The following is a 14,858-nucleotide window of genomic DNA, read 5'->3' as shown; positions in this document are numbered from 1 at the left end:
ATAAATTTTCCTTTATCTCCCCAAGAATCTTGCCTTATTAATTAAAACTTTTTTTGGTGATGAAGGCGTAGATGATAACAGGGAAAGGGTTCACTTCACAAACACAGATGTTCATAGTGTGGCCTAGTCCGTGAGTCACAGAGGCAGCTCAGTGGTTGATGTGCGGGTAACACACTCGCCTTAAGATTAGGCAGGAATTTTGTTTTTTATTCATTCAAGGGATGTGGGCGTTGCTGGCTAGGCCAGCATTTATTGCTCAGCCCTAATTGCCCTTCAGAAGGTGGTGGTGAGCTGCCTTCTTGAGCTGCTGCAGCCCATGTGGTGCAGGTACATCCACAGTGCTGTTAGGGAGGGAATTCCAGGTTTTTGACCCAGCAACAATGATGGAACGGTGATATATTTCTAAGCCAGGAGTGAGTGGTTTGGAGGGGAACTTCCAGGTGGTGGCGTACCCATGTATCTGTGTGAGGTGATGCATTTTGGTAGGAAGAACATGGACAGACAATATAAAATAAGGGGTGATATTTTGAAGGGGTTGCAGGAGCAGAAAGACTTGTGTGTATATGTGCATAGATCATTGAAGGTGGCAGGACAGGTGGAGAGAGCAGTTAATAAAGCATATGTTATCCTGGGTTTTATTAATAGGGACATAGAGTACAAGAGCAAGGAGGTTATGTTGAATTTATATAAGACACTTGTTAGACCTCAGCTGGAGTATTGTGTACAGTTCTGGGAGTCACACTATAGGAAGGATGTGGACACATTGGAGAGAGTGCAGAAGTAGTTTACAAGAATGGTTCCAGGGATGAGAAACGTCAGTTACAAAGGTAGATTCGAGAGGTTGGGACTGTTCTCCTTGGAGAGGAGAAGGCTGAGAGGAGATTTGATAGAGATGTTCAAAATCATGAGGGGGCTGGACAGAGTAGATAGGGAGAAGCTGTCCCTGCTCATAAAAGGATCAGGTACAAGACGGCACAGAGTTAAAGTGATTTGCAAAGGAAGCAAATGTGACATGAGAAAAAACTTTTTCACACAACAAGTGGTTTGGGTCTGGAATGCACTGCCTGGAAATGTGGAGGCAGGTTCAATCAAAACATCCAAGATGGCATTAGGGGATTATTTAAATAGAAACAATGTGCAGGGTTACAGGGAAAAGGCAAAGCAATGGCACTAGGTCATAATGCTAATTTGGATGCTGGTGCAGACACAATGGGCCAAATGGCCTCCTTCTGTGCCATTAAAATTCATTGATTCTATGATCCGTTCCCCTTGTCCTTCTAGATGGTAGTGGTCGTGGGTTTGGAAGGTGCTGTCTAAGAAGCCTTCGTGAATTTCTTCAGTGCATCTTGTAGATGGTACACACTGCTGCTACTGTGCGTCGGTGGTGGGGGGAGTGAATGTTTGTGGATGGGGTGCCAATCAACTGGGCTGCTTTGTTCTGGATGGTGTCAAGCTTCTTGAGTGTTATTGGAGCTGCACTCATCCAGGCAAGTGGGGAGTATTCCATCACACTCCTGACTTGTACCTTGTAAATTGTGGACAGACTTTGGGGAGTCAGCAGGTGAGTTACTCACCGTGGGATTCCTAGCCTCTGACCTGCTCTTGTAGCTACAGTATTTATATGGCTAGTCCAGTTCAGTTTCTGGTCAATGGTAACCCCCAAGTTGTTGATAATAGAGGATTCAGCGATGGTAATGCCATTGAACGTCAAGGGGCGATGATTGGATTCTATCTTGTTGGAGATGACCATTGCCTGGAACATCTGTGGTGTGAATTTTACTTGCCATTGTCAGTCCAAGCCTGGATATTGTCCAGGTCTTGCTGCATTTGGACATGGACTGCTTCAATGTCTGAGGAGTTGTGAGTTGTGCTGAACATTGTGCAACCATCAGCGAACATCCCCACTTCTGACCTTATGATGGAAAGAAGGTCATTGATGAAGCAGCTGAAGATGGTTGGGACTAGGACACTACCCTGAGGAACTCCTGCAGTGATGTCCTTGAGCTGAGATGACTGACCTCCAACAACCACAACCATCTTCCTTTGTGCTAGGTATGACTCCAACCAGTGGAGCGTTTTCCCCCTGATTCCCATTGACTCCAGTTTTGCTAGGGCTCCTTGATGCCACACTCAGTCAAATGCTGCCTTGATGTCAAGGGCAGTCACTCTCACCTCACCTCTGGAGTTCAGCTCTTTGGTCCATGTTTAAACCAAGGCTGTAATGAGGTCAAGAGCTGAGTGGCCCTGGCGGAACCCAAAGTGTGTCAGCGAGCAGGTTATCGGTTAGCAAGTGCCGGTTCACAGCACTGTTGATGACCCCTTCCATTACTTTACTGATGATTGAGAGTAGACTGATGGGGCGGTAATTGGCTGGGTTGGATTTGTTTTGCTTTTTGTGTACAGGACATACCTGGGCAATTTTCCACATAGCCGGGTAGATGCCAGTGATGTAGTTGTACTGGAACAGCTTGGCTAGGGATACGGAAAGTTCTGGAGCACGTGTTTCTCACCTGTCAGTGCAGACTCGATGGGCCGAAGGGCCTCTTCTGCACTGTGATTCTGTGATTCTTCAGTACTATTGCCAGACCATTGTCAGGGTCCATAGACTTTGCAGTATCCAGTGCCTTCAGCCGTTTCTTGATATCACGTGGAGTTAATCGAATTGGCTCAAGACTGGCACCTTGATGCTGGGAACCTCCGGAGGAGGCCGAGATGGGTTGTCCACTCAGCATTTCTGACTGAAATTGTAGCAAATGACTCAGTCTTATCTTTTGCACTGATGAGCTGGATTCCTCCATCATTGAGAATGGGGATATTTGTGGAGTCTCCTCCTCCAGTGAGTTGTTTAATTGTCCACCACCATTCATGGCTGGATGTGGCAGGACTGCAGAGCTTAGATCTTATCTGTTGGCTGTGGAATCACTTAGCTCTATCCCTTGCTGCTTATGCTGTTTGGCACACAAGTAGTCTTGTGTTGTAGCTTCACCAGGTTTGATGCCTCATTTTTAGGTATGCCTGGTGCTGCTCCTGGCATGCCCTCCTGCACTTTTCATTAAACCAGGGTTAATCCCTGGCTTGATGGTAATGGCAGAGTGGGGGATATGCCGGGCCATGAGGTTAGAGATTGTGGTTGAGTACAATTCTGCTGATTACCCACAGCACCTCATGGAGTTGCTGAACCTTTTCGAAATCTATCCCATTTAGCACATTGGTAGTGCCACACAATCTGATGGAGGGTATCCTCAAGGTGAAGACCGGACTTCGTCTCCACAATGACTGTTTAGTGGTCACTTCTACCAATACTCTCATGGACTGGTGCATCTGCAGCAGGCAGGTTGGTGAGGATGAGGTCAAGCATGTTTTTCCCTCATGTTGGTTCCCTCACCACCTGCTGCAGACTATGTCCTTTGGGACTCGCCCAGTTTGGTCAGTAGTGGTGCTACCGAGCCACTATTGTGATGGACATTGAAGACCCCAACCAGAGCACATTCTGTGCAATTGCCAACCTCAGTGTTTCCTCCATTTCACATGGAGGAGCACTTATTCATCAGCTGAGGGAGGGTGGTACGTGGTAATCGGCAGGAGGTTTTCTTGCCCATGTTTGACCTGATGCCATGAGACTTCATGGGATCCGGAGTCAATGTTGAGGACTGCCAGGGCAACCCCCTCCTAACTGTTTACCACTATGCCGCTACCTATGCTGGGCCTGTCCTGCCGGTGGAACAGGACATATCCAGAGATGGTGATGGTAGTGTCTGGGTCATTGCCTGTAAGGTATGATCCTGTGAGGATGACTGTGCCAGGCTGTTGCTTGACTAGTCTGTGTAACAGCTCTCCCAATTTTGGCACTAGCTCCCAGATGTTAGTCAGGAGGACTTTGCAGGGTCGACAGAGCTGAGTTTGCCAATGTGGCTTTGTGTGTGTAGGTCAATGCCGGGTAGCCTGCCTGGTTTCATTCCTTTGAGACCTTGTAGCAGTTTGATACAACTGAGTGGCTGCTCGTCCATTTCAGAGGGATTTAAGAGTCAACCACATTGCTGTGGGTCTGGAGTCACATGTAGGCCAGACCAGGTTAGGACAACAGATTTCTTTTCCTAAAAGATATTAGTGAACCAGATGGGCTTTTATGACAATCAACAATGGTTTCATGATCATCATTAGATTTTTAATTCCAGATTTTTGTTGAATTCAAATTTCACCATCTGCCATGGTGGGATTCATACCCGGGTCCCCAGAGCATTACCCTGGGTCTTTAGATCACTAGCCCAGTGACAATAGCACTAACCTGTGCAAGTGTAAGGAAGTTGGAGGATGTTCATTTGAGAAGGAAGGAGTGGATGGGGTCCACATTAATCTTTGTGTCTGTTTGGATGAGACAGATCTCATTGCCTGTTTAAAGAAGCACAGCATATTTCCCCAGTCCAAGAAGAATCGATGCCTTTGAGAGCGTTAGCAAAGGTCACTGTGAGTTACGTGGAAATGATCGGCTTTAGGAAGCCTGCTACCGATGGAAAGAGACGGGTGGCAGAAGAAAGAGGTTAGAGAGTGGAACGGAGGTGGGTCTGGCTTCAGTTGGTGGTGTGATTCGGTTGGTGGTGTGAAGAAGGAGCAGAAATGTGCCAGAAGATGATGTTAGATCAAAGTAATCACTTGGAAGTCCAGTAGCTGCTGTGCAACACAACCAATGTATTATATATAATATATAGATAACCAATTTATTGTTTCATAATCAAATACAAAATGATTGTGGTTTTTGCCAACTTAACAGCTGCGACACTCCAAAGTAAATTTTCATATCAGAAAGATTTTAAAATGTTCCTGAGTCATGTTCCATGTGAATATTTCTTGAGTATATGTATCTGAGTACCTATATCTGCTCACACGTTGGTCTATGTCTATACATGTGTAACAGTGAATGTTTGTCACTGAAATCAGTAACAGCCTACAGGTAAAATGTGCTGAAATGTTAGAAGTTGCAGCTGTAAAGATTTCACTCCTGCTGCTGCCCTGACATTAGTTTCGGAGAAAAATGTGAGTTGTGGCCATTGAATTCCATTCGTTACATGCCAGTGGGTAACATTTAAGGAGACAGGCTGTACGTACGGACAATGAGCGCACAGTCTGCATGATTTAACTTCAGCCCGAATGTGACAGGCCATGACCACATCATATGGACCTTATCACAGGTTGGCACTAGTCCAGTTTCCTTCTTTCACTTGATATATGATGGTGCCAAATTTCCTTCCCTTGAGCAGTTTTATATCTACCGTATCAGGTCAGAGCTGACAGCCGCATTCTGTTTTGGGTTCAAAGGGTTTGATGCTTCAAGGTAACATAGGCTGATGTCATTGCCTGTAGTTAGTGTGCATGCAACTGCATAATACTTCAGTAATAGAAAGCTTTTATCATTTTGGAAAAAAGCACAGTTCTGTCCCAGTTTAGCATCTTGCTGGTAACCTAATAATGATTGTAAAAGGAATGTTCTCACTGCAAGTTTAGCATCGGCGTGATGCAGTTGCTAACATAACTCTGTTTTACCTTCAGGGCACATAAGCCTAATGGATATGAATTCCTATGTATGTAGTGTTCCCTCAATGTGCACTCTAAACATTTACATATTATTTTCTTAGAGAGGGACTCTGACATGGCACAGAAGTTTGCGCGAGGTAGGATAACTGGAACTCTAATCACACAGAGGCCTGTGTTAAATGGGGTAATGACTAGAATCTGTACTGAAACTACTGCCCTGCAACTGAAACTCAACACAGATGAGGGAGCCATCCAGTTAACCTTCCATTGGAACCCATCGATTTTCCTCATTATTGTATTTAATTCCTTATGAATGAATCTGGAGTTGTTGCCTTAACCTTAATGAAAGGAAAGGAAGGTAATGGGGCCCACCAGGCATTAATTATCCACGGCTTTATCGCGTTTGGATTGACAGGTTTGAGGGGGAAAAGCAATCAGGAAAATGTGAAGGATCCGCAGAATATTTAGTGAAACTAAATGCTGTGTTAGCTTTCAGTCCTTTTTTTGGATTTTTGGCTGAGCATCCTCATGATATACCCGACAGAGTCATCTGTCCTTGGCACTAAGGGGTGGAAATACCCGACAATTCCACATGTGAGGCTTCCCAAGTTTTAAATGCTGGAGGCAGGAAAAGGACATAAGTCATCATCATACTTGGAAAATAAGTCATTAAAGCCCTTTTGCTGAGGAGGAATCTTGCATTAGAGAAATGGAAAAGCATGGATCTGTTACTGGGTGTGCCTCTGATATTCTGGAAGACACAGAAACTCTTTATACTGAAAATTTGTGAGCAAACTGTAATTCCATTTCAAATTAAGAATTTGATATTCTTTCATACTCTGATGAAATATAAAGACCTTTCAGCTCCTGAGCTAGTAAAGAAGCAATTATGCCAATGTTTATCTTACAAAGTTGCCTCTGATGGTAAAAGTCCTGTTGCAGACTCACCTGCAGGCAGGATTGACTGGTACCAGTATGGTCAGAAACACCAGACATCCCCTGAGAGGTGGGTTCACTGATTACCTCTGATGGGAAACTGCTGTTCACAGCAGTGATAAATAGTGTTGAACTTAGCCCAGGAGACTGGTCTCCCACCGAAAGGGCCGGAAATTGGTGGGATTCTCAATCGGGCAGGAAAAGGCTGGCAACCGCAATCACGCGATAGCTGGCCAATTAGGGAAAGCGATGTGTGTGTGGCCCGTCCAATAACATGGTAGGGATGGGCCTTTTGCAGATATCATTGATGATGTCACCTCCGGTGCCTGCAAACGCCCACTCAGCTGCTTCACTCGTGTATTTAACATTGTCATCACCATTAAAAATTGGAGGGGGTTGAGTTAAACTAATCGTCGATAAGGCAACAATAATCTTGTCCCATACCAGGTTGTTGTAAGATTACTCATAATAAAATAATGATAGCTGTTGGTTGGCCATAATTCCAAATCTCACTGCTCTTGGATCACTCTTGTGCTTTCATGTGTTTCACCCAACCCGGGCTTTAATGTCAAAGAGGTTGTGTTGTACTGAGTTTAAGTTGACAAAAATGTCACTGGCTGCTGGCCCATGTTCTGAACTGCACCCTTCAGACTGTTCCATTGCAAACTCCTTCTGCCCTCAACAAGGCAGCTGTACAATGCCTTCCACCTCCGAGCTTCTCCACTGCCAGCCATGATCCTCACTCACTACTTGCTTAACCACTAAAGGTACGTTTAATCCCGTTCACCAGCATGCAAATTATCCTTAACAGCCACCTTAACTGTCTCAATTAGTTCGCTGCCTCGTTGCATTCCCACCGGCCATTTAAAAATTTAAAAAATTAAAATTTCACCCGAAAGTTGCTCTTTGCCCCTTCTATGTCTTGTGAATTGATAAAACCCAGCCTTGCAATCTTCACCCCACATAAATTAAATACCCTGAGTTCTGAGATAAAATAGTCTGGTCAGGAAATAGTATGGATCTATATGTTAGCACACTTCCATTACATTATAATTTCTTCATGAAACTCTTGACTTTCTCTGTTGGAAGCTTCTGGAGCCTGGCAAAATCGGAAGCAAAAATCGGATGTCAGGTGCAAGAAACAGAGATTGGCCAAAAACAATCTCTGCAAATTCATCTGCTCTGTCGCACCCATTTACAGAGCAGGAGAGAGACTAAGATTCCCGTTGCCTCAAACGTAACCTTGGTTATCAGACATTATGCATCCCAGGCCCTGGCATGGCTGAACCTGAATTAGGAAGAGTTTGAGAAGTCACAAGTAAACTTGAAATGTTCCAACTTGGATGGTTGCACACTCACTTTCATTTGCTCTTTACCGCTGGTGGAACCTTAAGATACTGAGCAGCTTTACTCTGCTTCAGAACTTATGCTCACCAGACATTTCACATCACCTGCTAAAACTGTGACCATCTAACTTTTGATTCAATGCTTTATTATAATCAATAAACATTCTGCCTAGTAAAGTTGTCAGCAGTTTTCCACCACTGTGGGTGGGACAGGATGAAAATATGGAGCTACTGTGTGAGAATGAATAACATCACAGATAGCTTTAAGCAACAGCACATGTTTCACACAGGAGCCTGGGCACTGGGTTGTGTTGCCAAGAAGCCATCCATCTATCACTCGTCTTCATGGTCTTTCTATCTCAAGAGCACTTTCTTTGCTCTATGATTGATTTATTTATGATCGCTGTTGTGACCGTGACAAAGCTGTTCATTTTACTGACTCAGTGACCACAGCAGCCGTGTTTAACTTGTGTGAACAATGAGCGTTCAGTGATGGACACTCTGAAAGAATCGAAGGGGAAGTGGGAAAGATCAAGGTCAACTACATCATGTATCTTGATACTAATCACAGCAGCCTCAGGAGAAAGGAAAGTTGTAAAAAAAAGATGAAGCAAAATATAAATTCGTTCATAAACATTTTTAAATCTCCGAATACGTGGTACCATGGAGCATGTAGTAGAAGCAGAATTGATTTGCCCCACTGCCAGTTTATATCATTGCTGTAACCTCAGAGCCAGGCAAGTGGGGAACATAGGCAGAGGTTTAACTTAAGAGGTAGAATTTTTCACTGAGTCGGCTTGTGTGTGCCTCACCAGCTCGAGCATGAAATAGCGCGTGATGATGTCGGGTGAGTGTCCTGACATTACTGCGCAGTCACGCGACATTTCGGTCGACAGGCGCGAGCAGGAGTTGGAACCATGTCCACTATTAATTATGAGGCCAGTTAAGGCCATTAAAAAGGCAATTAAACTGTATTTTACGTTGCCTGTGCGATTTCGCGCTAGTTGCACAGGCAAAACGGGCAGGCGGGCAGCCGACAATTTGCTAAACCTCATCCAAGGGCGGGATAAAAAGAGTCAGCAGCATTGCCAGTGTGAGTAGTGAGGAGTTTTGGAGATTGCTGGCTGTGTATTGGTGCTTGACAACTTCATCTCTGTTCGGGGCTTCATTCTGAGCATTTCCAGGCTTCATTTCAGGCTCATTGGTGTCTGCCAGACCCCCAGAGGATTCAGACCATATGGACCCTTCCAGGTATCAGACAGCCTTCCCTTAGCCTGGGAATGGACTGGAGGCACCTCCTCTGAGGAGGGAGAGAGGGGCAGAAGGGAGAGGAGGCCGGGTGTCCCAATGCAGCTTCCAGGGGAGGGACCTGTGGGAGGAGAGGCGCAGGCACAAGGGGCGCAGGGTCAGCAGAAAGTCCAAGGTGGAAGGGGCCACAGAAGACACCACTATCCTGCTGCCAGGGTTTACAGGCAGTGATGCAGTTACCTCAATATGTCTGAGGTGCAATGCCGAGGGAGGCTCTGCCTCTCAAGGGAGACTGTGACCTCCATCTGTCAGATGATCAGCCCTGAGATCAGTTCCGACTGTGTGGGTGGACACCCCATGCCAGTGGCTCTGAAGGTCACAGTGGCCCTCAACTTCTATGCCTCTGACTCTTTCCAGGGATCAGTGGGGGAATATGTGTGGAGTGTCCTAATCAACTGTCCATGGTTGCATCAAGCTGGTGACAGAAGCTCTGTTCAGGTGGGTACTGACCTTTATTCATTATCATTTGGACGAGGCCAGCCAGGCTGAGCGAGCCAGAGGCTTTGCAGCGATTGCTCGGTTCCCCCATGTCCAGGGTGCTATAGACTGTACACATGTGTCCATCAAGGCGCCAGCAGGTGAGCCCGGTGCCTTCGTCAACAGGAAGGGCTTCCACTCCATGAACGTGCAGATAGTGTGTGACCACAGGATGCTGATTCTACAAGTCTGTGCAAGGTACCCAGGCAGCTCCCACGATGCCTACATCCTCAGACACTCCCAGGTGCCGGGGCTCTTCAGTGCTCCAGCCTGACTGGATGGATGGCTGCTGGGTGACAAGGGCTATCCGTTGAAAAGGTGGCTCATGACTCCTCTCTGCTACAGTGTAAATCCAGGGCTTCATTACCACAAGCACTGTGAGGTGGCCATTCACACCAATATTGTCATGGACAGATGGATCTGTGACTGGTAGAGCAGTGAGGCTGAGGTCAAGTGGATTTTTCTCTCTTGTTGGTTCTCTCATCAGCTGCCACAGGTCCAGCCCGGGGGATCTGCCCTTCAGGACTCAACCAGCTCAGTTCAGGAATAATTGCCGGTCGTTTGTCAGAGTATCAGGCTGAAGGGATACGAAGCTTCCGTCAGTTGAAAAATTTTCAAAGCATATAATGAGGTGGAAATTGCAAGTAATGAGCGAAAATATTCTTTAAAAGTCCTGGGTGGTGGATATTACAACATTTAGCTGCTATTCTGGAAAGCATTCTGTGGGTGTAACCAATATTTCATGTAATTGTTGTGATTACAGAAGAGAAACAACTTTTTCAATAATTTAATTCTGAAAGCACCAGATTTATTGAAATTAATTATCTGATTCTCAAAACAGAGACTTTCTCACAAATGTCAAAAAAGCCACTAAATCAAATACACAATAAATTCGTGTGTAGAGAGCTGGGGGAGCGGGCGTGCAGTGTGGTGGATGCAGAGGAACATATGAACATACAAATTAGGAGCAGAAGTAGGCCATTCGGCCCCTCGAGCCTGCTCTGCCATGCAATAATATCATGGCTGGTGTGTGGCCTCAACTCCACATTCTGCCTAGGCCTGATAATCTTTGACTCCCTTGTTAGTTGAGAATCTATCTACCTCTGCCTTAATAATAGTCAGTGACCCTGCCTCCAACACTCTCTGAGGAAGAGAGTTCCAAAGATTCACAACCCTCAGAGGGAAAAACGTCCTTCTCATTTCTGTTGTAAATGGGAGATCTCTTATCTTTAAACTGCCTCCCCTAGTTCTAGTCTCTCCCACAAGGGGAAACATCCTTTCAGCATCCACCCTGTCAAGTCCCCTCAGGATCTTATATGTTTCAGAAAGATCACCCCTCATTCTTCTAAACTCCAATGGATACAGGCTCAGTCTGCCCAACCTTTCCTCACAAGATACCCCCCCACCCCATCCCAGGTACTAGTCGAGCAAACCTTCTCCGAACTGCTTCGAACGCATTTATTTCCTTTCTTAAATAAGGAGACCAAAACTGTACACAGTGCTGTAAATGTGGTCTCACCAGCAGTAGCAAAATAAATAAAAGAATTAAATTCCAAATGGTGCAAGACAAAATTAAACACTCTGGGGGGGTGGGGGTAAAGGGACATCTTGGCCAAGTAATTTTGGGCTTCATTGTGTGGGTGTTGAGAGGTTTTGTGTAAAGTAACCTGTTTGAGCACTAGAGGGAGTGACAGCACTTGTCTTTTGAAAAGCTGTTTCTGCTGAATTCTGTAAATTTGAGTTTGTCACACAGCTATTGAAAATATAGATTATCCTGTGGACGTTTGGGTGAGATTTATTTTACTTTTGGTCCTCTCTTTAGCAAAGCGTAAACTTTATGAAATTAGAAGCACCTCCCCTTTCCCTCCTTTTATGTTCTGGGTTATTGGGTTCGCTGTGCCCTTGTCAGGACACTAGTCGGTATTTGAAACAACATTGACGGAGAATGACCAATTTACTTAACAAACACTGGTGGTTTATTGGAACTAAGAACAGAGCACTAACCCCATGTGTGCTTCTTCAATCACCTCCAGCGCTAGACTTACAGTTACCTGAGGAAGCCCGCGTTGTGTAGTGATTGGTCAATACAGTCACATGGTCAACTAACTACATTCTCTTAAAGGTACATAGCATGCCAGTTTACCACACCTCCCCAGATCTGTTGCTTGCTTATACAGGTTGTCACTGAATTCATTCCCAATGAAAAATCTGGGACTGTATTAGGAGACAGATTTACATGGCTGGGCGAAGTGATGCTGCTGCTTGGTGCTGACTGTCCACTTCCTGTACTGTTGGGAGTTGGTGTTTGATGGTCACCCATTGCATTAACAGCAGATCCCACAGCCAATGTTGATGGACGCTGCTCTGCTTTGCATAACTGAGCAGGCTCTGGTGGTAAAACAGTTTGGGTAGGCATAGTGCTAATTACTGTTGACTCCAGAGGATTAGGTTGAAAAATTCCATCGACTGGGTTGATGGTACTCTTGGCAATCTGCAGTAATGCTATACAGTGTTTAATTGATTCAACCATGCTACTTGTTACTTCTTTGATGTTTTCAACTTTCCTTCTCTGTTCATCGTCGTACACACAGTTATTTAGTGTGAACCTCAGTTTTTGGGGAGGAAATGCCACAATTTCAATTTCTCAATCAGCATCATCTTATGAAACTCATTCAACAGCCCTAGGCTGTGAAGTTCTGAATTGATGGTATTGGTCCAGTGAAGGATGTGCCAGACCATGAGGTTGTGGTTGAATGCAAATCTGCTGCTTTTGATGGCACACAGTGCTGAACTGCTAGATCTGTTTGAAATCTATCCCATTTAGCACAGTGGTAGTGCCACACAACACGATGGAGGGTGTCCTCAGTGTGAAAGCAGAACTTTGTCTCCACAGGGACTGTGTGGTGGTCACTCCTACCAATCCTGTCATAGACAGATGCATCTGCAGCATGTAGATCGGCGAGGGCGACATCAAGTAGGTTTTCTTCCCTCTTACTGGTTCGCTCACACCCTATGCAGGCCCAGTTAGACAGGTACTGGCCAGCTGGGTCAGTATGCTACTACTGAGACATCCTTGGTGATGGACACTGTAGGTTGATGCTGGTTCTGTCCAGTTCCAGTGATGCAAATTGATGCTACAAATCACATGACACTAAGAGTAGAGATAATCTAAGTTTATGTTCATTTGTTGGTGTAGAATTATTATTAATGAAAGTTATTAATATTCTGATTTACACATTCTCCTCAAGTAGAGACAAACAGCTGAGTTTGCATTGCTAGTGGACAACCTTTGAAACTGTCTCCCTAAAACCCTCCAGCTGGCTGCTTCTCTTTCCTCCTTTAATCACCTCTGTACAACTGAACTTTTGGACTCTGCTCCAATCACCCTCTCAAGGGGAGGCGGTGGTGTGTAGTGATATTGTCACTGGACTATGATGACCATGAAACCATTGTCAATTGTTGTAAAAACCCACCTGGTTCATTAATGTCCTTTAGGGAAGGAAATCTGCCGTCCTTACCTGCTCTGGCCTACATGTGACTCCAGACCCACAGCAATGTGGTTGGCTCCTAAATGTCCTCTGAAATGGCCCAGCAAGCCATTCCGTTCTCAAGGGTAACTAGGGATGGGCAACAATTGTTGGCCCAGCCAGTGATACCCACATCCCGTGAACAAATAAAAAAGAAATAACGTCCTACATCTCGTCCACTTCCCCTCTTGGACCGATTGGATGTAGAATCACGCACAGTAAACCTATGACTCCATGAAATACGTGGCCAGAGAGTGAGACTCCAACTCAAAATGTAAACACAGATTGCTATTAAAATGTTCACACTGAGCAGTAAAATATATGTTGTTGATGGGGACTTTACTTTGACAAACACCAGATAAGTGTAATGAATGATGTAGACTAACTCTGCTGCCTTCAATAAAGTAAAGCATTCCCCTCTTTACGACATGTTAGGGCTTTCCACTTCATATAAATTTAACCTTATCCGAATATTGGCAAAGTATCCCCTAGTTATAAAGTGCCAGTAAGGAATAAAATCCAGGTTTGAACTTGTTATAACTTTGCATTTCTTTCAATCCCTGTCTATAATGCTGCTGAATATACTTTTTTGATTCTGATGTTAGAACAGTTTGCATTTTTATATATTTTTTCATATGAAAAAAAATGTTGTTTCTTTAACAGGGTCCCCCTTAACAAGCCATCCTAGGGTGCTTTACAGGGCGAGTGGTGCACATGAAGCAGCACCTAGGAGAGGACATTGAAACACAGTCAAAGGGATGGATTTTGAAGTGTTTGTAGCAGGAGGATTAGGCCATAAATATAAGATAGTCACTAATCTACCCAATTCAGGAGAAGCCTTAACTCAGAGAGCAGTGAGAATGTGCAGCTCACTATCACATGGAGTAGTTGAGGGGAATAGCAAATACGCCTTTCAGGGAGAGCTAGATCGTGTCATGAAGGAGAAAGGAACAGAAGGATATCCAAGGAGGGTGGGTGGAGGCTTGTGTGGAGTGGGCATGGACCAGCTGGGCCGATTGACCTGTTTCTGTGCTGTAATTCCTATTTAATTCTGTGAAAGGAAGTGGGTTATGGAGAGTTACAGAGAGTGTAGGTGCAGGGTTTGACAGATCTCACTTGATGACGCAAAGGGCTGAGGGAACAGCCGAAATTTGCACGATTATCTAATTGCTAATAGTCGGTGATAGTTCTGGTTCTTTTTGGTTCTTGCTTTGTTTAAAAAACTTGCTGAAAATTTTCATTTCATGATTTTTAAAATCTTTTCTCCGCCCCCCACAGTGCCCCAGTAAAACTTACGATCCTTTGATAAAGTCCACCAAGGATTTCCCTGATGAAGTGATCAGTTTTATACGGTATCACCCGGTGATGTACAAGGCTGTGCACCCAATGACGGCACGGCCAGTGTTTACCAGGATCAATGTGGATTACCGACTAACGCAGATTGTGGTGGACCATGTGATTGCCGAGGATGGGCAATACGATGTAATGTTTCTTGGGACAGGTAACTGGAACATCTACTGACTGAGTGGAAATATCTCTACTGGATTTGAATGAATTTTCCCCTAAATGTGATCCTGTCCAAATCAACACTGGGGCATTCCATTTCTTCCCATTGTTGTTCTTTGTTAAACCGTTTTGTACGGGGATGTGGCTTTTTGGTTGTCTAATCATACCCTGCCCCTTGCACCTTCTCATTCCCCCTCCATGACTCCTTGTCACCCCCTCCCCAACCCAC

The 14,858-nt window shown here is 45.0% G+C and overlaps 1 protein-coding gene across 5 annotated transcripts in view; it reads left to right on the top strand.

Annotated features, from left to right (window-relative positions):
* Positions 1–14,858, top strand: part of LOC144687166 (semaphorin-3D-like) — a 380,732-nt gene that overhangs the window by 295,816 nt on the left and 70,058 nt on the right. For all 5 annotated transcript variants that reach the window (XM_078552912.1, XM_078552909.1, XM_078552911.1 and 2 more), the window contains one exon: positions 14,402–14,624. In XM_078552912.1, coding sequence (XP_078409038.1) covers positions 14,402–14,624 — 223 coding nt within the window. The remainder of the gene's footprint in view (positions 1–14,401; positions 14,625–14,858) is intronic.

This window comes from Cetorhinus maximus, chromosome 12 (genome assembly GCF_964194155.1).
Source record: "Cetorhinus maximus chromosome 12, sCetMax3.hap1.1, whole genome shotgun sequence".
NCBI lineage: Eukaryota > Metazoa > Chordata > Chondrichthyes > Lamniformes > Cetorhinidae > Cetorhinus > Cetorhinus maximus.
The sequence above is the reverse complement of the archived record's forward strand: the minus strand, read 5'-3'. Positions and strand labels throughout refer to the sequence as shown.